The sequence below is a fragment of the Phyllobates terribilis genome, unplaced genomic scaffold, assembly GCF_046119375.1.
Source record: "Phyllobates terribilis strain yellow unplaced genomic scaffold, ASM4611937v1 Scaffold_11__3_contigs__length_659146591, whole genome shotgun sequence".
Taxonomy (NCBI): Eukaryota; Metazoa; Chordata; class Amphibia; order Anura; family Dendrobatidae; genus Phyllobates; species Phyllobates terribilis.
The window spans coordinates 582,419,984-582,444,171 of NW_027362771.1; the positions used below are offsets into that span (position 1 = coordinate 582,419,984).

The following is a 24,188-nucleotide window of genomic DNA, read 5'->3' on the forward strand; positions in this document are numbered from 1 at the left end:
AGAGTATTGGTCTTTTAAAAGTAATACATTCAGAGCAATAATAACATTGAAAAGATTTTTTTTTAAAACATTTTCGTAAGTGAAATTAATTTGCCCAGTAGTAGACACATTTTCAAAACTGGCAGAATAAATCAAACACTGCACTACTTCCATTTAAAGTTGTATGATATATGCGGTAGAGCAGCCAATAAAGGCAAACGGAAAACACAGGGTGTCCTTTATGAAAACTTTCTAATAGTAAATCTGTTTCTGTTTTTGCCCATAGAAACCTGCTTTCTCTTCCTAAACTGCTCTGTAAAAAAAATGAAAACTGTGCTGTTTGCTATAGGCAACAAAGAAAATTTTCTGTGGGGCATTTTTTTGATAAATGAGACTCATAGTTTGCACAAATTTATTAAGCGGCAATGTGTCAAATGAACAAATCAAAATATTAAGGAAAATTTATAATCACTTTTTCACTAGAATCTCAAACATTCTTAGAACCTTTGGTGGGGCTGACCATTACGGGCATGTCCAGCATAGCTCCAATTGACAGAAAATGGCATGAAAATAAGCGCAAATAGACTTTTTCTTTTCAAGACCTTCTAGTAAATCGGGCACATTTTATTTTAGACTAGTGAAAGACAAGCCTCTATAAATCTTCCAGATTGCTTTTGTGCTAAATTCATAAAACCTTAAAGATGTTTTTCGGGTTTATGTTAATAAAGAGCATTCATTGTTTAAAACTAAAGCTGTGCAATGTCAAGGGCAGGATTACATTTCTGTTTGTGTCGCACGGCAGCTGGAAGATGTGCCGAATTCTCTAAGAGGCATAAAGGGGTTGTCCAGTGAAAATAAGTAATCACCTATCCACAGGATAGATAACACATACAGTGGGTGCGGAAAGTATTCAGACCCCTTTATATTTTTCACTCTTTGTTTCATTGCAGCCATTTGGTAAATTCTAAAAAGTTCATTTTTTTTCTCATTAACCCCTTAATAACATTTGACGTACTAATACGCGTCTGTACCCTGGGACTTAAGAGCCAGACCCGTATTAGTACGTCATGGCGATCGCGCGCGCACACAGGCTGTGCGGGCGCGATCGCCGCCGGGTGTCAGCTGATTGTCACAGCTGACACCCGGTACTATGTGCAGGGAGCGGTCCTGCACCGCTCCCAGCACATTAACCCCCGCTATGCTGCGATCGAAGTCGATCGAAATCGATCGCGGCATTGCGGGGGCAAGGGGAGGTGATCGGCGATACTCACCTCCTCTTCCGGCTTCCAGCGCAGACTGCAGCGGCTTCCCGGGTGTTGCCATGACGACCCGATGTCGTCATGACAACATCCGGGTCACCAGAGAGCAGGAAGATTGCTTGGACATGCGCAGTGCATCTCCAAGCAATCTTAACACTGTGCACTTCTGACAGCCTGCATGGCATAGGGATGGTGCTCCATTCCTATGCCATGCAGGCGATCAGAAAAAAAAAAGTGAAAGTCCCAGAGTGGGACAAAGTAATAAGGTGTACAAACTGTCTGAAAGTGGAAAGAAAAAAAAAAAAAAAATGTGCAAAAATATTATAAAAAAAAAAAAATAATAATACACCAAAAATAAAAATATAATGTACCCATCAATAAATATTATTATAAAAAAAATTAAAAAAAAACAATAAAAGTACACATATTTGGTATCGCCGCGTCCGGAACAGCCTGACCTATAAAACTGTCCCACTAGTTAACCCCTTCAGTGAACACGGTAAAAAAAAAAAAAAAAAACGCAGCAAGAAACAATGCTTTATCACCATACCGCCAAACAAAAAGTGGAATAACACGCGATCAAAAAGACACATATAAATATAATTGATACCGCTGAAAACGTCATCTCGTCCCACAAAAAACAAGCCGCCATACAGCTCCATCAGCCGAAAAATAAAAAAGTTTCAGCTCTCAGAATAAAGCGATGCTAAAAAATATTTTTTTCTATAAAATAGCTTTTATTGTGTATAAGCGCCAAAACATAGAAAAATTATACAAATGTGGTACCGCTGTAAACGTACTGACCCGAAGAATAAAGCTACCTCATCAATTTTACCACACGCGGAACAGAATAAAAAAAAAAAAAAAAAAACAATTTCTGAATTGTTGGTTTTTGTTTATTCTGCCTCCCAAAAATCGGAATAGAAAGCGATCAAAAAATGTCACGTGCCTGAAAATGGCACCAATAACAACGTCAAGTCATCCCGCAAAAAACGAGCCGTCACATGACTGTCTGCCAAAATCTGGAAAAATTATAGCTCTCAAAATATGGCGATGCAAAAACTAGATTTTACAAAAAATGCGTCTTTTAGTGTGTGACAGCTGTCAGTCATAAAAACCCCATATGATTCTGGCATTGCTGTAATCACACCGACCCGAAGAATAAAGTCGTCTAATCACTTATACCGCACAAGGAACGGCGTCAAAAATAAACTCTTGGGTTAGGATTGGGCTAGGGTTAGGGCTGGGTTTGGGGCTAGGGTTGTGCTGGGGCTAGGGTTGTGCTAGGGCTAGGGTTGTGCTGGGGCTAGGGCTGGGGTTGGGATTTTTTTCAAAAGTAAGAAAAAAAGATGACGATATGGTGACTAGTGTTGAGAGCAAGTGCTCGCTACTTGAGTTTGCATCGGGTGCTCTGGTATGCATTGAGTATCGTGGGTATTTGAGTGACATGCTCGAGTCTCTGCCCCATATGCTTCGCGGCCAAAAAACTTTACGGGGATTGCCTGCCATGCACGAGCGATCCCCGCATGTTTTTTTTTGGGTGCCTAATAACCGTGAAACATGCGGAGCAGGGACTCGAGCATGTCACTCAAGCACACGCTGTACATGGTGCATACCTGAGTACCCGATGCAAACTCAAGTAGCGAGCACTTGCGCTCAAGAATAATGACAACTTATTCAATATGATGACCTAATGTAAACAAATTCTGTGCCGTACCTCTGGGTTCAAAATGTTCACTATACACCTTAATAAAATCCTTGAGGGGTATAGTTTCCAAAATGGGGACACTTGTGGGGGAGCTCCACTGTTTAGGCACATCACGGGCTCTCCAAACGCGACATGGTGTCCGCTAACAAATTGAATGGAAAATCGGCTCAAATTGTTAGCGGATATCATGTTGCATTTGGAGAGTCCCTGTGTGCCCAAACATTGGAGCTCCCCCACAAGTGACCCCATTTTGGAAACTAGACCCCCCAAGGCACCTATCTAGATGCATAGTGAGCACTTGGAACCCCAGGTGCTTCACAAATTGATTCATAAAAATGAAAAAGTGTTTTTTTTTTCACTTTTTCATTATTACGAATCAATTTGTGAAGCACCTGGGGGTTCCAAGTGCTCACTATGCATCTAGAAAGGTGCCTTGGGGGGTCTAGTTTCCAAAATGGGGTCACTTGTGGGGGAGCTCCAAAGTTTGGGCACAGAGGGGCTCTCCAAACGCAATGTGGTGTCCGCTAACAATTTGAGCCGATTTTCCATTCAATTTGTTAGCGGATACCATGTTGCATTTAGAGAGTCCCTGTGTGCCCAAACATTGGAGCTCCCCCACAAGTGACCCCATTTTGGAAACTAGACCCCCCAAGGCACCTATCTAGATGCATAGTGAGCACTTGGAACCCCTAGGTGCTTCACAAATTGATTCGTAAAAATGAAAAAGTGTTTTTTTTTTCACTTTTTCATTTTTCCGAATCAATTTGTGAAGCACCTGGGGGTTCCAAGTGCTCACTATGCATCTAGAAAGGTGCCTTGAGGGGTCTAGTTTCCAAAATGGGGTCACTTGTGGGGGAGCTCCAAAGTTTCGGCACAGAGGGGCTCTCCAAACTCAATGTGGTGTCCGCTAACAATTTGAGCCGATTTTCCATTCAATTTGTTAGCGGATACCATGTTGCATTTAGAGAGTCCCTGTGTGCCCAAACATTGGAGCTCCCGCATAAGTGACACCATTTTGGAAACTAGACCCCCCAAGGCACCTATCTAGATGCATAGTGAGCACTTGGAACCCCTAGGTGCTTCACAAATTGATTCGTAAAAATGAAAAAGTGTTTTTTTTTTCACTTTTTCATTTTTACGAATCAATTTGTGAAGCACCTGGGGGTTCCAAGTGCTCACTATGCATCTAGAAAGGTGCCTTGGGGGGTCTAGTTTCCAAAATGGGGTCACTTGTGGGGGAGCTCCAAAGTTTGGGCACACAGGGGCTCTCCAAACAGAACATGGTGTCCGCTAATTATTCAAGCAAATTTTACAATCAAAAAGTCAAATGGCGCTCCTTCCCTTCCGAGCCCTGCCGTGCGCCCAAACAGTGTTTCTTCCCCAAATATTGGGTATCTGCGTGCCCAGGGGAAATTGCACAACAAATTTTGGGGTCCATTTTTTCTTGTTACCCCTGTGAAAATAAAAAAAATTGGGTCTAAAGTAACATTTTTGTGAAAAAAGTTAAATGTTCATTTTTTTCTTCCACATTCAAAAAATTCCTGTGAAGCACCTGAAGGGTTAATAAAGTTCTTGAATGTGGTTTTGAGCACCTTGAGGGGTGCAGTTTTTAGAATGGTGTCACTTTTGGGTATTTTCTGTCATAAAGACCTCTCAAAGTGACTTCAAATGTGATGTGGTCCCTAAAAAAATGGTTTTATAAATTTTGTTGGAAAAATGAGAAATCGCTGGTCAACTTTTAACCCTTATAGCTCCCTAACAAAAAAAAATTTTGGTTCCAAAATTGTGCTGATGTAAAGTAGACATGTGGGAAATGTTATTTATTAACTCTTTTGTGTGACATATCGCTCTGATTTCAGGGCTTAAAAATTCAAATTTTGAAAATCGCCAAATTTTCAAAATTTTCGCCAAATTTCCGTTTTTTTCACAAATAAACGCAAGTGATATCGAAGAAATTTTTCCACAATCATGAAGTACAATATGTCACGAAAAAACAATCTCAGAATCAGGGGGATCCGTTGAAGCGTTCCAGAGTAATTACCTCATAAAGTGACAGTGGTCAGAATTGTAAAAATTGGCCCGGTCATTAACGTGCAAACCACCCGCGGGGCTTAAGGGGTTAAAGTACACTCTGCACCCCATCTGGACTGAAAAAAAACAGTAATGTAGAAATTTTTGCAAATTTATCAAAAAAGAAAAACTGAAATATCACATGGTCATAAGTATCCTGCTTTGAGCAGGGGGTTGGACCAGATGACCCAGGAGGTCCCTTCCAACTCTACCATTCTATGATTCTATGATTCTATGATTCTATGATTCTATTCAGACCCTTCGCTCAGACACTCATATTTAAGTGAGATGGTTCTACTCCTTCATTGGAGTCCAGATGTGTTTAATTAAACTGATAGGACTTGATTTGGAAAGGCACACACCTGTCTATATAAGACCTCACAGCTCACAGTGCATGTCAGACCAAAGGAGAATCATGAGCTCAAAGGAACTGCCCAAGGAGCTCAGAGACAGAATTGTGGCAAGGCACAGATCTGGCCAAGGTTACAAAAGAATTTCTGCATTACTCAAGGTTCCTAAGAGCACAGTGGCCTCCATAATCCTTAAATGGAAGAAGTTTGGGACCACCAGAAGTCTTCCTAGACCTGGCCGTCAAGCCAAACTGAGCAATCGTGGGAGAAGAGCCTTGGTGAGAGAGGTAAAGAAGAACCCCAAGATCACTGTGGCTGAGCTCCAGAGATGCAGTAGGGAGATGGGAGAAAGTTCCACAAAGTCAACTATCACTGCAGCCCTCCGCCAGTCAGGCCTTTATGGCTGAGTTGCCCGACGGAAGCCTCTCCTCAGTGCAAGACATATGAAAGCCCGCATAGAGTTTGCTCAAAAACACATGAAGAACTCCCAGACTATGAGAAATAAGATTCTCTGGTCTGCTGAAATGAAGATAGAACTTTTTGGATAATTCTAAGTGGTATGTGTGGAGAAAACCAGGCACTGCTCATCACCTGCCCAATACAATCCCAAGAGTGAAACATTGTGGTGGCAGCATCATGCTATGGTTGTGTTTTTCAGCTGCAGGGACAGGACGACTGGTTGCAATTGAAATAAACATGAATGTGGCCAAGTACAGAGATATCCTGGATGAAAACCTCTTCCAGAGTGCTCTGGACCTCAGACTTAGCCGAAGGTTCACCTTCCAACAAGACAATGACCCTAAGCACACAGCTAAAACAACAAAGGAGTGGCTTCAGAACAACTCTGTGACCATTCTTGACTGGCCCAGCCAGAGCCCTGACCTAAACCCAATTGAGCATCTCTGGAGAGACCTGAAAATGGCTGTCCACCAACGTTCACCATCCAACCTGGCGAAACTGGAGAGGATCTGCAAGGAAGAATGGCAGAGGATCCCCAAATGCCGGTGTGAAAAACTTGTTGCATCATTCCCAAGAAGACTCATGGCTGTACTAGCTCAAAAGGGGGCTTCTACTCAATACTGAGTAAAGGGTCTGAATACTTATGACCACGTGATATTTCAGTTTCTTTTTTAATAAATTTGCAAAAATTTCTACATTTCTGTTTTTTTTCAGTCAAGATGGGGTGCAGAGTGGACTTTAATGAGAAAAAAATGAACTTTTTAGAATTTACCAAACGGCTGCGATGAAACAAAGAGTGAAAAATTTAAAGGGGTCTGAATATTTTCCGGACCCACTGTATATTAAGGGCGTCCAACTCTGGGTCACACAGGGATCTTTTGGAGCTGATAGAATAGTGTAACAGTGTGCATACTTAAAGGGGTTGTCCGGTCCAAATCGATAAGTCTGCAGTCACTCTGTGAGACTGCAGACTTATGAATCCCTGCAGCGCACACACTGTGCACTGTGGGGATACACTGGTTTCTGAATCTGGATCGGATGAAATGTATGTTATACATACTTCCGGCCAGTGGGCGCGGACTCACTCAATACACTTGAATGCAGCGAGGCCAAACCTTCTAGTCAGCCACGTTCACACATACTAGTGACGAGGGTTTCTAGTGGGCGTGGTCAACTAGAGGGCGCGGCCTCGCACCATACAGATGTATGGAGCGAGGCTATGCCCACTGGCAGGAAGTATGTATAACTCATACATATCCTCCGGTCCCGGGTATGAAAAAGGCAAATCCCCGCAGTGCACGGTGCATCTGCTGGGGGGGGATTCATACGTCTGCAGTCACACAGAGTGACTGCAGACTTATCGATTTGGACAGGACAACCCCTTTAACTGCCGCACCATTCATCCTCCATGGGGCTGCCAAAAATCCAAGCGCAGCACTACACAGAATGAATGGAGAAGTCGAGCATGCATACCATTGTAATAGGAATAAAAGCCCTATCCTGGTGATCAGTGCAGAGATGGATGAAAACTTCTTTTCACCACACATCTCCTTTAGCGATACCATACAAAATGCAAGTCTTCATGAATCTGCACATATATATTTAAAAAGCTGCCTTATCAGGACATCCATTGTCTGAGTGCCCTGTTAGGGCATCTGAGTGTCAGATGGCGGTTCCCGTTCTATAAAATAATTTCAGTGGATCTTTTTAAGTATTAACTAGCACATTAAAATCCATTAAGTAGCACTAGTTTTCCACAGTGTCATTTGTTCGTCAGTGAATTGAGGTGATGTTGCACCAATAACGAAACACGCACAAATGTGACCACCTTTGGAAGTAGTCTGTAACTTTTTCCTTCATAGGAAAACATTGAGGCTGTATGACGTAGGGTATCAATTTTACCGCGATTCTCAGATGACCAAATGTTAGAGTGGAGCCCTAGCTTTTAACATCAAATCTAGTGTTCCTATAAACACATGCTTTAGGCTTGAGTTTCAGACCTAAATATATTTATATAGTGTAAATTATCAACCTTTAACTTAAAAACGAAGTGGCTGATTCATCAAGATAGGCAATTTTCGCGCATGTTTTGATGACAGGGCGCAATGACTTGTGTGGCTCCTGATTAAGTGGCGCAAGTGTGGTGTGGCATGCACCTCCCCACAGTCCCTGCTGGAGTAAGATTTGTAGCCTAGCGAATGCCGCTGCTCATTATGTATTTGGTAAGCGGGGTGTCGCCATGCCTCGTCGCACCCCAGTTCCTCTCCAGTTCTGCCCACTATATCAGACCCGGGCAAACATGGTGTAAAAATTACAAAAGTCACAATTTTGTTTTGCGCAACCTTGAGTAGTGCAAAAAAAAAAAAAAGGGGACTTTTCAAAGCTTTTTATGCCAGTAATGTGGCGAAAATGCTTTGGTGAATCACCCCCATAAAGTTTAGATTTAGGTGACTCAAAAGAAAAAGTGCAATTTGTAGCAATCTAAGAAGGGCTGACAATCTATGCCAGTGAAAACATTGCACATTTCTTTTTTATCATGGATTTTGTGATAGCATCTAAGTATGAAGAAGAGTACAGTTCTGTAAATCATAGATTCAGCAGAACTTCACAGGCATGCCCTCATAGACAAGGCCTTATAAATATGAATGCTAATTATTTAAATAAATGTGAATTTGTCATTAAACCAGATTCACTGGTTTGGGAGATTCACATTTTTCAATATTATTAATTTTATTAAAACTTCCCTTATTAACGTTCGACTGGATATTACATTGAAGCTACAGTATCATCAATGCTGATACTGTACAAGCAGTTGATCAATTAGTTTTCCTATATCAGAATAAAATTCAATAAGTGGGATAAAGATTATATTTCTCAGAATGTAAATCCACAGAGTAAGCTGTGAGCAGACATTGCCTTACTAGGCAAGTAAGGAATCAGGTTCTCAATATTGCAACATTGTCAAAGCAGTTCTTGAGTATTAGGCCGGTGTCACATGTCCGGATATTTCCGGTACTGGAAAAACCACTACTGGAGATATCTGTGTCCCATGTGTTACACGTGTGCAGAATCAGGATCACATGGACAGCACCTGGGAATCAGCACTACAGTTAGCGCTATTCCCAAGTGCCGGGTGCTGAACGCTACCCTCATCATGGTTTCTGCCGACGCTGCGTTCAGAACCAGCAGGGACCATGATGAGGGTAGTAGTAGTCTGCTCCTGCAGTGTCACCACCTGTAAAAAAAAGATTAAAATAATAAAATCCATGTACTCACCTCTCCTAGGTGTCCCCCGCTGTAATCCATGCGACCGCTGCTGCAGAGGAGCCGGGGAGAATGAGCCACTCCGGAGCTGCAGCTCAGGAGCCATGTCCTGTCACTCATTGAGCGCAGCTCCGAAGCCGCTCATTCTCCCCGGCAGCAGCGGTCACATGGATGAAAGCGGGGGTAGCCAAGGAGAGGTGAGTATATTGATTTTTATTATTTTTACAGGTGGGGACACTGTGGGATCAGACTACCACTACCTTTGTGCCAGCAGGGAACCATGATGACGGCAGCGTTTAGCACCCAGCACTTGGGAATGCTAACTGTACAATGATTCCCAGGCGCCGGTCCATGTCACACTGATGACACACGGATGTCATCTGTGTGTGTTTAGCATGAGACACTTTTGTGGACCATGTCAGTGACAACACACTGAGATGTGCACAGACCCATTCATTTGAATGGGTCTGCGTGTGTCAGTGTCTCCAGTATGTGTAGAAAGTGTCACCACTCGCACAGGAGACACTGATGTGTGAAAGAGCCCTAACACATTTAATGTGCTTATTAGCAAATTGGTGAGTGCAGCTCTGGAGTATATTGCAGGATGTAACTCAGGATCAGTACAGGATCAATAATGAAATATATGTACACAGTGACTGCACCAGCAGAATAGTGATTGCAGCTCTGGAATATAATTCAGGATGTAACTCAGGATCAGTAATGTAATGTATGTACACAGTGACTGCACCAGCAGAATAGTGATTGCAGCTCTGGAATATAATACAGGATGTAACTCAGGATCAGTAATGTAATGTATGTACACAGTGACTGCACCAGCAGAATAGTGAGTGCAGCTCTGGAGTATAATACAGGATGTAACTCAGGATCAGTACAGGATCAGTAATGTAATGTATGTACACAGTGACTCCACCAGCAGAATAGGGAGTGCAGCTCTGGAGTATAATACAGGATGTAACTCAAGATCAGTATAAAATAAGGAATGTAGCATTTATCACATGGGAAAAATACACTTCCAAACAAGAGTGGTATTTTAAACTAGATGTAAAAATTATAGCTAAATTATATACTGTGAGTAGTCTGAATAATGTGTCAGATTTCATTCACTAATTGGGGATTCTGGCCATAAAGTGACTGTCCGGAATTTTGTTGCTGGTATAGGTGACTCTAAATATATAGTTATGTATCTAAACTCCATTATTAGTTATTCAGGCTTCATTAGGAATTAATTAACATATAAAAGGGTTATCGATGGCTGGGCCTTGAGTTTTGCAGAGCGCACTAGAAATTTTTGTAAACTGCGATTAAAGGGATGCAGTAAACTTACGTGTGCTGAACCTAGCAGACAGACCAGGACAACAGTGGTCAAGATGAAGCAGTAATAGACTACCGATACATTACAGGAAGGGATTATGCACATTTTGAAATATCAAACCAAGTGCTATATGTGTTGTAGTACAACTAATCAGATGTTAGCCTTAATTTGCCTAACTATACCAGAAAGTATTGGTGTTTTTGATTGTTTTTAGGCAACCATGCTAAATTTAGGAATGACTTACTTATGTATAGCAGAAGTAAGCAAAAAATAAAAAATATAAAAAAATTATGCCAATATTACTAGAGGATAGAAAATGAATGTAGTTGAGTTGATGATGAGACAGACCAGGTTAGGTTTCGAATTTTGAATTATTTTTAATACACCACCTTTATCCTGCCTAGCGAGACACACACCAGCAAGGCACTAGTAATTGTATACACGCGTGTTAGGTGTGCATTTAGATATGTGTGTGTTTGTGTAGGGGGAGTTGTGATGTATTAGTTTTGTGTCTGATTGCTTATCTCTTTCTCTCTCTTTTTCCCCATGTGTTCTGATTGTGTGCGCATGTGTTACAATGTATCTGTCATTGTGTGTTACATTGTGTGTAATTGCACTACCATCTGTCTTCACCACATTGTTTTGTGGCGTTACTGCATCGCATGATTTTGTCGCTACTGTCTTGGCTTCTTTTGTTACTGTGCTATTTTATTGTGCTGTTCCATTGTTTTTGCATCATCCCATTGTGTCGCTGTGTCATTGTGTTGCTGTATTGTGTCGTGTAGCATTCTCAGCGCCTTCCCCCGCCGGGTCCAACAGGTTTGTCACAATTGGATCACGAGACAGCAACTTTCTGAACCTCCCCCAGCAGTCTCAAGTAAGTCAGAGATATTCCCTAATATGTAATTCACCATTTACTAAACATAACTCTCCCTCTTGCTTTATACGCCTCCCCGTAACCTACCTGTAATAAACCATCTACTAATTGCAGCTCTCCCAACTATGGAATGAACCAGCCCCTAATCTGCAATACACATCGATAACTAATCACTATAAATTATGCCTAGTCTGAGACACACGGATGACTAATCTCTGTAATCGATAATGCACGACCCAAAATCATTTGTAATATAAACTAATTACAGCTCCTCCTGTTCTATCATGCAAAATAACTAATCCCAGCTATCTCCTTGTTACATTTCATCTCAGTATGTAAAATTTGGCCCCTATCTGACCAGCATGTGAAATCATTCCCGATGTTACAAATATCATTCATGCACAATGCTGTACTTGTATTTATAGAGCTGATTTATACTACAGTTTTGACTTTTTTATCAGTAATGACAAAGGAAAATGTTGCTTTCTATACTCAATATGCCTGCTAAAATAAACTTCAATCGCGTTAGCACCGAGCCTGATGAACAGACCGAGACAGTCTTGAAAGTTTGCTATTTGTCACCATTATTTTAATTAGCCATTAAAGGTATCAATGACCTGTGGTCTCTAAATGTTAATCTTTTCATCAGATTATTTTTAATGAATTTTTAAACATTTTTAAATTCAAAACAGTTAAATGAAATGTAAGGTAGAAGAGGGAAAAAATTTTATATTTTCTATGTATTGAGATACAAATATATTTTTCTATTACCTTAGACATATTATTCCTACCTCTCACTGGTTAACATTTGATTATGGATGTCGTTGCATTTCTAACCATTATTCTATGATTCTCACAAAGCCCTGCACCGCTTGACCTTTCCCTTACCATATGTACAGTATGTAGCCAATTACTACAGTGATACATTAAAGTGAAAATTCTATTTATAACTATACTGAAATTACAACGATCTACCTTATTCTTGAAGGGTATATCCGGGACTTTGTGAAAAAACAAAAACTGTGCCTAAGCACTAATAGCCCGATAGTTCTCACCTACCTGTCTGTTGTGCCCAGCGCCACTGTTCGCCAACACAGAACGGTCACAGCTGCCTCTGCTGATGTCACGTCGAGAGAGCAGCAGATTCTTTTCAGCTCCGCTCTGTTGACAGGATGTGACTTCTGACGTCATTCTTGCTGACCGCCGGATTCCTGCAGTCTAACTTGGGGAATCAGAATGACGTTGGAAGTCACGTACTGTCGACAGAGCAGGGTGGAAAAGAAGCAGCCGCTCTATCGACGTGACTTCAGCAGAGGCAGCTGATATGAGAGCACAGAAGAATAAAATTCAGGAAGAAATCTGAGAATCGGGTACACTATATATATAGAGAGAGAGAAGTGCAGAGTGAGATAGACAATCAGGTAGTGGGTGCGAAGATAGGAGAAAAAAAGAACATTAGATGCTTTTTTTAAGTCATGCCTTAAAGAAGTTATCCAGAACTTTTTTTAAATTGCCCAATGTATTCAGCATGTGGGCATAAGTATATTTTTAAATACCTTGTATTGCTGATAATGCCTGGGAGCGGAGCTATCGGTGGCCGCTCACAGGCATGACGTGTCCCCGCGCTGACGTCACGACAAGTGAGGCGTGACTCAGCGCTGGGGTCCCTGCGGTGACTGCTGGGTTGTGGGCGTGGCTATTCCCCTGCGTCACACCCAGCATCCACCGCACGCTTTCCCAATGAATGGGGAGAGGGAGAGCGCATGGTGGATGCCGGGTGTGATGCAGAGGAATAACCCCGCCCACAACCCAGCAGCCACCGGTGGAACGCGGAAGAGGGATCCCCGGCTGATGCAAGCACTTGTCGTGACGTCAGCGGATGTCAGCACCGGCTGCAGCCGGGGGTCAAGTGATGACTGTGAGCGGCCAGTGATAGCACCGCTCACAGGCAGAACCTGCAACACAAGGTATTTACAGAGATACTTATGCCCACATGTTGAATACATTGGCCAACTTAAAAAAAAGTACCGGACAACCTCTTTAATTTTATTCCCCATTTAACTTATGTCAACTTGACAAACTTTAACAGATGATTGAATATTATTACGACAAATGGAATTGCTCAAGGGTTTTGCAATTCTTTCAAAAGTAAGGTATCAAGACTTTTGCAACTTAACACCAGTATTAAAAAATTTGGCAAAACCATGAGGACCACAATACAAACACATACATCATTTCAGGATCCATCCTGTACCAAAACTGTACTGTGTTAATGATGTCTGAGTGTAAGTGCTGTGGCGTTTGCAGTAACTTAGTAAGTAGATCAGTTACAATAAAGAAAAGTGTTTACGGTATGTACTCCATATACAGGGATGCTGCTGTGCCTGTAATCCAGTACCCTAATATAAAACATTGAATTAATTATGTGTAGCCTAGCATCCCCATTTGTGGATCACAACTCTTAATAGTCTGCAAAACATCATTTCCTCATGTAAAAGACATTCAACTACTAAACATACTCATATTTGTTAACAAATAAGGATTTCATAACAAATTTGAACTTTCACATACAATTTTCTGATATTTTTAAAAATAATTTTCACATCTGAATACCATTTTACAATATACATACAGATATATAATCTACAAACTGTAGGGATTCTATGTAAATACATTACTTAAAAGCGATATTCCCATCTCGAAGATCCAATCCCAATATGTAGAAGGTGTAATAATAATATTAGCAAATACCTCCAATTAGAAATGTAGTATAGTTCTTCTGATTCACTGTGTTGCTTAACTCATGTGCAGGCATTGCAGTAAGTTTGGTATCCATGGTTACGAAGACTAAAAGCTAGCTGTCAATGTATGAGTGGTCATAATCATGGATATCTAAGCTATTTCAATGCCCTGCACATGAGGTAAGTGACATAGCAAATCAGAAGAACTATACTACATTTCTAATTGAAGGTATTTGCTAATATTATTATTATACCTATTACATATTGGGATATGATCTTGGAGATGGGAATACCCCTTAAGTTTTACCAACTTTGATTTACAGTTTTTATTATATCCAAGAGCTATATTCACAGTTCTTATGTTTAATACTGGAAATGATCAACAAACATTCAAGACGATCAACATTCTTTCGAGCTCTATGGGGACTGATGCAGAAAGGATTTCAGCTCTGAAACCAGTAGAATTCTGAATGCAGCTCTGGAGAAAGCTGTAACTTACCACTGATATAAGTAATGTAATGTTTTTAGGAAAGTTCTTCAACTTTGTATGATGATTAATTTTACATGCAAATTCCAAAGTAGTGGACATGCACTTTAGTCTAAAAAAAAATGTCTGGATAGTCGTAAGACGTATATGCTCAATGAGTAGTGTATGTGAAAAGTCGACACAAAAGAGGCTAAAGTTTTATAATACTCCTACTCCTTCTAGCATGGAGGGCAGGAAACACTGTTTCAAATAATCATTTGTGAAGAAGTAATTAACCGCCTGAGTCCTCAGTTCCCTAGTCCACTTCTGGTCTCTGTTTACAACACTCCAGTGATAATGTGACGAAGATAATCTACTTTTTACCAAAATCACATTGAGGAGGGGTTGCGCTGCCTTCATATATACCAACTTTTTATTGACCAAAGTGCCATACTCTATTAGAAAACCAAACTAACATCTTAATACACAGTTTCTTAAAGAGGTTGTCTCGTCTAAATTGATAAGTTTGCAGTCACTCTGTATGACTGCAGACATACAAATCCCCCCAGCGGTTTCTTAGCCGGGATCGGCGGGTAAGTAAGCGTTATGCATACTCCCGGCCAGAACCTGTCCAGTGGGCGCGGCCTCGTTCCATACACTTGTGCATGCGATGGGGGGATTCAGAAGGATGCAGTCACGCAGAGTGACTGCAGACTTGTCAATTTAGACTGGACAACCCCTTTAATGCCATGTCGACCCTACATTATAGCACAGATGAGTGATGTTGTCTTACCTGCTTTGAGCTTTTTATACATTTCACTTATCTTCACACCAGTCAGCATACTTATTTGTTAGTAAAACAGATAATGTTGATGCTCTTACCTTTGGTTCCATCAGTGCAGGTTATTACGGAGCGAATATGTAGATGTACATAGTGACATTGGTGATAAAATATTTACTTTTTTCTGTTATTATGAATTAGACATTGACAAATACACACAAAACTTAATAAGCATATGTGCTGCTATTGCCACATCTTCTGTCAAATGTGCATATATTGCAATCAAGGATGGTGATGATTAGTGTTGAGCAAATTTATTCGGCATTTCAAATTCATGTTTCCGGCTTGTTCGCGCCAAAAAATCGGCTCCACCCATGAACATCCCTGATTTGCCACGCTGTCACGCAGTGTTATCTGCGTGACAGCGTGGCAAATCAGGGATGTTCATGGGCGGAGCCAATTTTTTGGCGCGAACAAGCCAGAACATCGAACACGAACCGGAATTTGAAATGCCGAACAAATTCGCTCAACACTTGTGATGATCCAACATTCCCCTACAAGAACTTTTTTTTTTTCTTTAGCGTAGTGTTATCAATAATTTTTTGCAGTTACTATCTTTATTGACAAAATTATACCATATTATAAATGTACAATATTACAAATCTTGCAGTTCTCACACAGTTCACTTAGGCTCTTTTCACACACAGGTTTTCAAATGTTCATTCAAGGTTTCCATCTAAAGGTCGCCTACATATTTCACCTACAGAAGCTTTTATGACCTCCCATTCTCAATCCATAGGCCTTAATACGGAATTGGTCCCTTTGCAGCTATAACAGCTTCCATTCCACTTGGAAAGTTTTCTACAAAATTTTGGAAATGTCTGTGGGAATTTTGAATGTATATAGCAAATACGGTGTATAAAGAGCCTACTCGGGACACACCATTAACAATTGTCTGGTACCATGAAAAAAAAAATCATTAATGGTACCATGGGGTCAATTTGACCCCACCACCAAGTTTTATATTTTTATACAGTTTGTTTGGTCAGGATTTATTAAAATAATGGAAAACACTCCTTAAGTTGATCTTTGACCTTTTTTAATGCCAGGATGTTTGAATGAACTTGAAGAATTGACATTTACATCAACATTTACATTATGTTCGGAGGAATAGAAATGTACAATTTTCATATTTGGAATTATCTGACATGAACTACTGTTTTATTATCAACTTTTGTTCTTTACTCATTATTCGCACTTATTACACATCAAGTTGCAGTGGTCTTCAAAGATACAATTCTTACATTCTTTGCAGTATGTTAGAACTTTGTCTATGTAGAAATTATGAACAGAATTGAATCATAATAATATAATTATTGCCTTATTACACAAACAGTACCATGGGGTCATAGTGACCCCACCGTCCTTTATGGTTATATAGCTATAAACTAAAAAGAGTGAAACTGAAAATAGTATGTGCAATATGTCAGTTGAACCTTCATAAGAAAATACATAAGATGCCATAATTGTGCGGAAAAACATGTGTTGGCAACTACATATGCAATCTGACTGGGGTCACATTGACCCCATGGTACCAGACAGGGGTTAATAAGTAGAACTCACCTCATTCACTTCCTTGCACAGTGATCTTTGCCCATATAATAATGCATGCTCATAACACTCTCTTATAGTAATAAAAGCTTGCAGATTATACTTTTCTACAAAAGTCAATATGTTAGATTTTTTTTTTAGTTACCCGTTATATACCGATGCCATTTGTGTCTGCAAATTGCTTGAATTGGGGATACAGCACCAAAGGCAAATAGGCTGCTTTTATATAAAGTAAAAATAAAAATAGAATAACAAAAATAAAATTAGAAAAAAAATTAGAAAAAAATACTTTGATTCTAATTAATAAAAAAACAAATAATTTTAAATACTCTCATTTAACATATTGTTCATTTGTGGAAATATCAATAACAACAATAGCACTATCAATACTGTAACTTACCTCCTTTTAGACTTACCTTTATAAAGAATGATTATGGATATAAGACGTAACATGTTTCATTGCACAGATTTCCTGCTACTGTTAAAACTGCAGATTGTCCCTTGGATACATTCAGGTATATTACGCATATATTTCTTGTCTTTTTAGAGAGGAAGTTCTGCCCAAAAATCACATTATCGATGGAAGCTGTGCTACACTCCAAAATCTAATAGCCAGAATGATATCACAGGCTTTTTTCCTCTTTTCTTCCATCTACTTTTGGTCGCATCTGAAGTTTTAGAGTGTCATACTTCATAACACAAAATGTTTGCATCCATTCTCATAGGCAGTTTGTGTCCTCAATAAATTAGGCTTTAGGAACTGGTACAGGAATAGTTACATAGTATGGTAAAAAAAAGACATACAATATGTGAATCGAGTTCAAAGAAGGGATAGGAGAGGATGTCGATGTAGGAAATGGGTTATGGATAATCTTCAGAACTTTGTTTTCCTATATTGATTCAGAGAAAGGTAAAAAACCCATAAAGCAAGAACAAATCAGCCGTAAATAGAAAAGATCTCCCTCCTGATCTTGAGAAAAATTCTGCTCATTTGCATAAGAATTTAAGTTGTTTTGTAACAAATCATCCAAGTCTTTTTTGAAACCATCCGTGGTTCCAGCTGTGACCAGCTCGTGAGATAGGCTATTTGACAGATTTACCGTTCTCATGGTAAAGAAGCCTGGTCATCTCTAGAGACTTAACATTTTTTCTCCAGATGGAGTTAAAGGCCTCTTGTCTTTGCAGAAATATTTACATGAAACAGCTTCACACCAAATAGAAGCAATGGAATGAAACTGAAAGGGAGAATCTACAGATTAGATATTAGAAAAATCTTTTTGACAGTGAGGGTGATCACTTTGCAACCAATGAGTTTCATATTTATTATCAAGTCTTGCAGTTTCTAATCCCAAATGTTGCAGTCTTTGCTTCCCAGTAGGATAGTCATGGTTATACCACTAGAGTATTGAAGAAGACCCAAGTCCCGACATCTTAGCGCAGATTCGTCATGCTTCATAGACCTGCCCGTGTGGATTGTGAAATACACATAACAGTGGAAGTTATAATATGGAGACTTCAGCTATTAACATTTACACCTGTAAATAAATAAATACAGATCTTAATGTTTGTGTTATAATACCTTGTTAATTTGTCACATCATCATGAATAGCAAATTATGAAATAGATCCTGCAGTGGCAAAAACTGTACTGAAAATGCAGGAAAGTAGGCGTATGATGGCCAGAAATAAGTGTTATTCATCATGTACACACCCAACACAGTTTACTCTGAAAAATTACCTTTAGGGATGAGCGGACTCGTGGATGTTCGGGTTCTGGTACACCATTGAAAACAGTGAGAACCCGAACATTTCAGCTGGAATATCTCTCTCCTCTATCTCTCACTTCCCCCGGAACTCCGAACATTGCTATGAACTTCCAGGAGAAGTCCGTATTCAGAGTTTATCACAGGACACTAACTGTCCTGTACGAACGCCGAACATTGAAGTTCAGGTTTGCTCATTTCTAATTACCTTTAAAAGAGATTGTGTATCATGCGCCATTCGCTTTAGCCCTACACAGTGTATATGTTTTTTCCCCTGGCCCCTTTTAAAATAGAATTAATCCAATCCAGCATCTACAAAACTGCAAATCTGCCACCTACTATATCAAACTCAGCATCATGGCAACTGTTCCCGGAATAAGAAAAGCTTTTAGAAGTTTGCTTGAAGGAAGATGTATTTATAAGAAAATTCTGCTATATTTAATTATTAAGATATATGCATGATGAGTGAAAATATAGGTTTTAAATCAATTTTCTCTTTTTTTTTTTTCTTCCAGTCGTGGTTCCTTTAATATTACCGCTAAGCTGCAAATCTATGAGCGGATGGAACAAAGATTTGTGACACGGACCCCCACCCTCTATATACACTTGACTACAGGAGGTCTTCCCCAGAGCAAGCACGGAACACTAGGACCTTCTACATAATGCGTACGACAGAAAACCTAAAAAAAACAAAAAAAAATATGTAAAAAAATAAAGCTTTTTTTTTTGGGAGGGGGCAGAACGTTTTAATGTCTGCGCTGCTTAACACCCTCTGGTAGTGAAGGGAAAATGCCACTCCCTTATCACCCCTTGTTTCTCATCCCTGCTAATTTTGTCTTGTCAGTGCTTTCCCACTTGTCATATCCCATTCTCACCTCTTCAGGTTTCACTTTTTACAAAAAAGATATCTGGGTGTTCGTACCTCATCTGTTGATGATATAATCAGCTGGGGTATTTAGGACCTCGGGTCTCTTCCTCCAGTGGCATGATATATTTGTATGGATGGAAGAGACTTTATATCTATGGAGTCTGTGCCTCATAACATTGAGTTTTCAAGTAACGATATAAGAGGTATTTCATATCACTAGTCATTTGTCGTCCCGTTTCCTGATCAGTCAGGTTTAGATATTAATGGTTTCATAATGCAGAAAAAAAAATCCAATACATTTTTACAGTTCTCACTTTTAAATGCTTTTATTCCATACAAAAAAAAAATCTAAATTTTCTTAGTATCATCTGTGTTTTAAAAGCTTAAGAGCACAAATGAGCACCATGGGCATAACAGCAAGAGACAATGACGTAACTTCAAACACTTAAGTGCAATGATTTAAAATTAGTTTTTAGTGTTTTTTTCTTTCAAAGGTTAATATTTAATAGCATGAATACATTTCTTTTTCTTTTTAAGAATTTTTTTTTCTCTTTTTGTTTTTCAAAAAGTCCCTTATTTTCCCGGCGGACTCTAAAAATAAAAAAAAAATGGGGAAATCTGTCTGCCTTCAGACATTAACATTTTTTGGAATTTTTTTCTTGCACTAAATATAATGAAATCTTGTTATTATCGTTTCTATGTTCGCATCTGTTTGACCGGTTGCACTATTTTTTACAAGTTCTTTGTAAAAAGAAAAAAAATAAGTCAAAACGTGAAATGTTTAATGAAAGGAAAAAGCAGCAGAGTATTGATTATATCGAAACTGTAGTATGTAATATTTTTTTGGCAGAAATATCCAATGTTTTAAGCTCACTTAAATCTGCAGAATTGCACTTATTAAGTTTGGCAGAAAAAATAAAAATAATTGTGAATAATGTAACTATGAAAGTGAAATTTGGCATTTTAACAAAACAAAACTTTTTCCAAAAGTTTGGTCTTTTTTCCAGTATATTGACAGATTTTTTAAAAAAAAAAAACTTTAAAAACAAACAGCGATTAATTGAAATAAATCGTATTTAATATTTCTAATGCTAGAGTGTTAAGTACTAGATTTTGAGAACCACAGTGATATTTGAGAGTGTTTGCCAAGTTTTAACTTCTCATTGATAAGGTGATATTTCTGTTTTCAAATGTTTGTCAGTAATCCTTTTACATGAGTTATTTTGAGAACTGCTGGACAAATATCATTTTTTTTCTTCTTCTGCTGCTGGTTAACAACTATATTTAATGAGTGGATGTAAGATTTTGGAAATTTTTAACCCCTTAGGTGCTTTGCTTTTATTTAAAAAACACCTCTGAAAACCAACATTAAAGCATGATGCACTTTTTTTTTTTCCTTTTAGCATTCCCACTTTTTATAGGAATTATATTTAGGGTGTGATTGCAGGGTGGGGGTGTTAAGGGATGTAGAAAACTGTTCAATGGCCATTTGTAGAAAAGGTTATCATTTTACTCTGCTTTTTGATGAATTGGGTTTTTTTAATGTAGGATTCGTGTACGTTAGGGAATGCCTTAAACTTCTAATTTGCTATAACCTGGATACTAGGCATTCATCCTAACTGGAAATCATTCCTAAAATCTCCCAGCAAGAGGGTTTCACGATTGACTATTACCAGCCTGCATAGTGCCTTTCTATAATTCTGTAATGGTAAAGTTAAGAGGAGCTGGGATGTCTTAAAAAAAAAAAAAAAAAGGAATTCAAATATTAGTGTTGCCCCCCCCCAAAATGGTCCGTGGCGAAAACAGTTTTTCTTTCAGTGAACCAATTTATGTTATGTGACTATAATACTGTAGATTACAATCCTCCTTTTAGTATTACAGGATTAAATCCTTTTTATCATCTCATAAAGCAATCCTAATTACTTAAGAAGCGCTTGTCATACAATAAAGAGATTATATATGACTGAGGAGCAATGCCTACCATGCATAATACATTTATTCTTTATATGGAGCTGAGTTTCTTGCATATTAATATATTGTTTACTTTATCTTCCCACACGCAAAAATCATGATTTTGTTTCCCCGCTTTGCATACTCTGCTCAATAGCATTCAGGTCTGATCACTGAGTAATGCTGTTTTTTATGTGGTTTTGGTGCAGACCTTTAGCAGTGTTTTTTTACGAGTTTTTAAGTGAGGAAACACTGGAATTCTGCACTTAAAGAGGTTGTCCTCTACTTTTTCATTCATGACCTATCCTTAGGTCATCAATGTCTGATTGGCTGGGGCCCAACACCCGGCATCCCCTGTCAAAGAGTTATCGGTGATGGCGGCGGGTCGCTGGCCGGAAGTACTCGCTTACAGAGCTGCTGCATTTTCTGGTAGCGGCCGAGACTTGGTACTGCACATCCACCTCCTATACAAATTAATAGGATACGGATGTGTAGTACCCTGCGACGGCCACAACCAGAAGACGGCTAGCTCCGCAAGTGAGAACTTCCGGACGGCTGACGCTGATAGCAGCTGATCGGCGGGGATACCGGGTGTCGTACCCTGGCCGATCAGACATTGATGACCAATCCTTAGGACAGGTCATCAATAAAAAAGTAGTGGACAACCTCTGTAAGTAACTATTTTTTTAGATTTTTTTTTTTTTTTTACAGACGCCTATATGGAAAAAACACACCAAAAAAAAAAAAAAAAAATCTATGCTGCTACTCCCTCCTTCTGTCTCCCCCAATGTGGCCACATTCAGACATTTGCTATAAAACCCTTGGATTTCTATATGTGCCCCTGACCAGCTAATTATTTTGTAACTTAGTGGCTAAGCATTTAATATCTAAGAAAAACAAAAGCTGACCAATATAAAGATACACTGAATAAATAAATTATCAAAATGTTTGGACTTATTTGCAAAACCAGATTTACAGCGATCACAAGAGAAATTTCCTGATCTTCATGTCAAGACGGGATTATAGATTACATATTAGTATATGATAAGTGCATGTTAATTTTAAAGTAAAGATCAGAAAACATTTATCGTTTCTAAACTTAAAAACAAACAAACCGGGATTGAATATAAAAAGTTAGAGGTGAAAGATAGTGATTAAATGTAAGAAATTACTATGTAAAAACACAGAGGTATTCTCGTGAATTTGCGAAGAATAATTTACCTCTTTGGGGGAAAAAATAATTTGAACATTTTTTTTTACAAAAAGGCCATTAATAGTTTTCTGCTCTCATCAGAAGGTATACAGTTCTTGTAGCTCTCGAGAAAGGCAGCATATATATATATATATATATATATATATATATATATATATATATATATATATATATATATATAGATATATATATATACATATATATATATAGATATATCATTACATTGCATATCCAGAATGAACATCCCTCCTCTCTTCTCATTTGGTATTTGACCCACTTTTAACCATTCTCCCTCTCTTATATTTCCCTTTATTCTAATCATATTACCACTGTGTATGCTCCACTGCTCTCCGCAGAATGTGTAAATGGAATGCTTCATGTCAGTATAGCGCCCCCTTCTGTAAAATTTTTCCTCGTTCTCATCTTTTTCAACCAGTGCTCTACTGATGGACTCATCTGGTAGCCCATTTTAAAGTTTCCTATTACGTCTTTTCTAAAACTATGTAAACTATATGTCATCTCCACTCTCATCCCTCTGAATTTTCTATAACCTTATCCTTTCCCTCCTCTCAGCACTTACTATCTAAACCCCATCCCTGATTATCCAAGCCCCCTGTACTTCCTTTTACTATCCACCTTCTCATTTCAGCTACCCTGGTTCCCCCCCTTTTAACGGCTTTTTAATCACCGAATCTCTTGTCTCCCTACTCAATGTGTATTTTATCCCTGCTTGAAATATTATCAGTTTTATTTTTTTTATACGTTTTTTAATCCCCTCGTACCCAAATCGCGTCAGCCCTGCCCAGTATCCAACCCTACCCCTGTGCTTCCCCATTGGATGGCTATTATTATGTGTATGTGAAATAAAATCATTTCCTGGAAGTAATCTTGGATATGACTGTTTATTCGATACTTTAAATGCGTCGTATTCCACACACTACATGTACAAAAAATATGTAATAAAAACAAGGAAAAATTTGTGGAATTGTTCGCACTGCTGATTGCTGAAGACACCAATTTCAGAAGGTGAATAGACATGTGGTTTTATTTGACGCGTTTCGAAGTACAATAAACTTCTTCCTCTGGAAAAACCATACATGTGATTTTCATGTAGCCCTGTCTTTATTGCAATTCGTCTGACGAGCTGTGGATCCGCAGCCGCTGAACAACATTCCAAAACGAATAACTCTACAGATTAGGTTAGCATAATCTACTATTTTTAATTTTAACGTCCGGCAGATAAGACCTTTATGCGCTATGTTCTCTCCAGCCTTTCTACTACAAAAAAATGTGAACGAGTAAAGAGATTTGTACACAGACATTTAGTGATTATGCTAGTACACCCATTCAGTTATTTAGAAATGATAAAGATATAAACACTCCAACACCATGACAGAGTTTGTGCTACTTTACTATACAGATGAATTTTCATTAGTCTAAGAATAATAATTTGGCTGACACTACACCCAGGGATTCTTATAACACCACTCCGGCGTT

At 39.0% G+C, this 24,188-nt stretch overlaps 1 protein-coding gene across 6 annotated transcripts in view; it reads left to right on the forward strand.

Annotated features, from left to right (window-relative positions):
• Nucleotides 1-23,577, forward strand: part of NFIX (nuclear factor I X) — a 209,478-nt gene extending 185,901 nt beyond the window's left edge. For 4 of the 6 annotated variants that reach the window (XM_073654248.1, XM_073654247.1, XM_073654251.1 and 1 more), the window contains 2 exons: nucleotides 11,208-11,299; nucleotides 19,176-23,577. In XM_073654248.1, coding sequence (XP_073510349.1) covers nucleotides 11,208-11,299; nucleotides 19,176-19,190 — 107 coding nt within the window. In that variant the 3' untranslated portion in view covers nucleotides 19,191-23,577. The remainder of the gene's footprint in view (nucleotides 1-11,207; nucleotides 11,300-19,175) is intronic. The other 2 variants (XM_073654250.1, XM_073654252.1) reach the window with 1 other exon arrangement.
• Nucleotides 23,578-24,188: the final 611 nt, after the last annotated feature.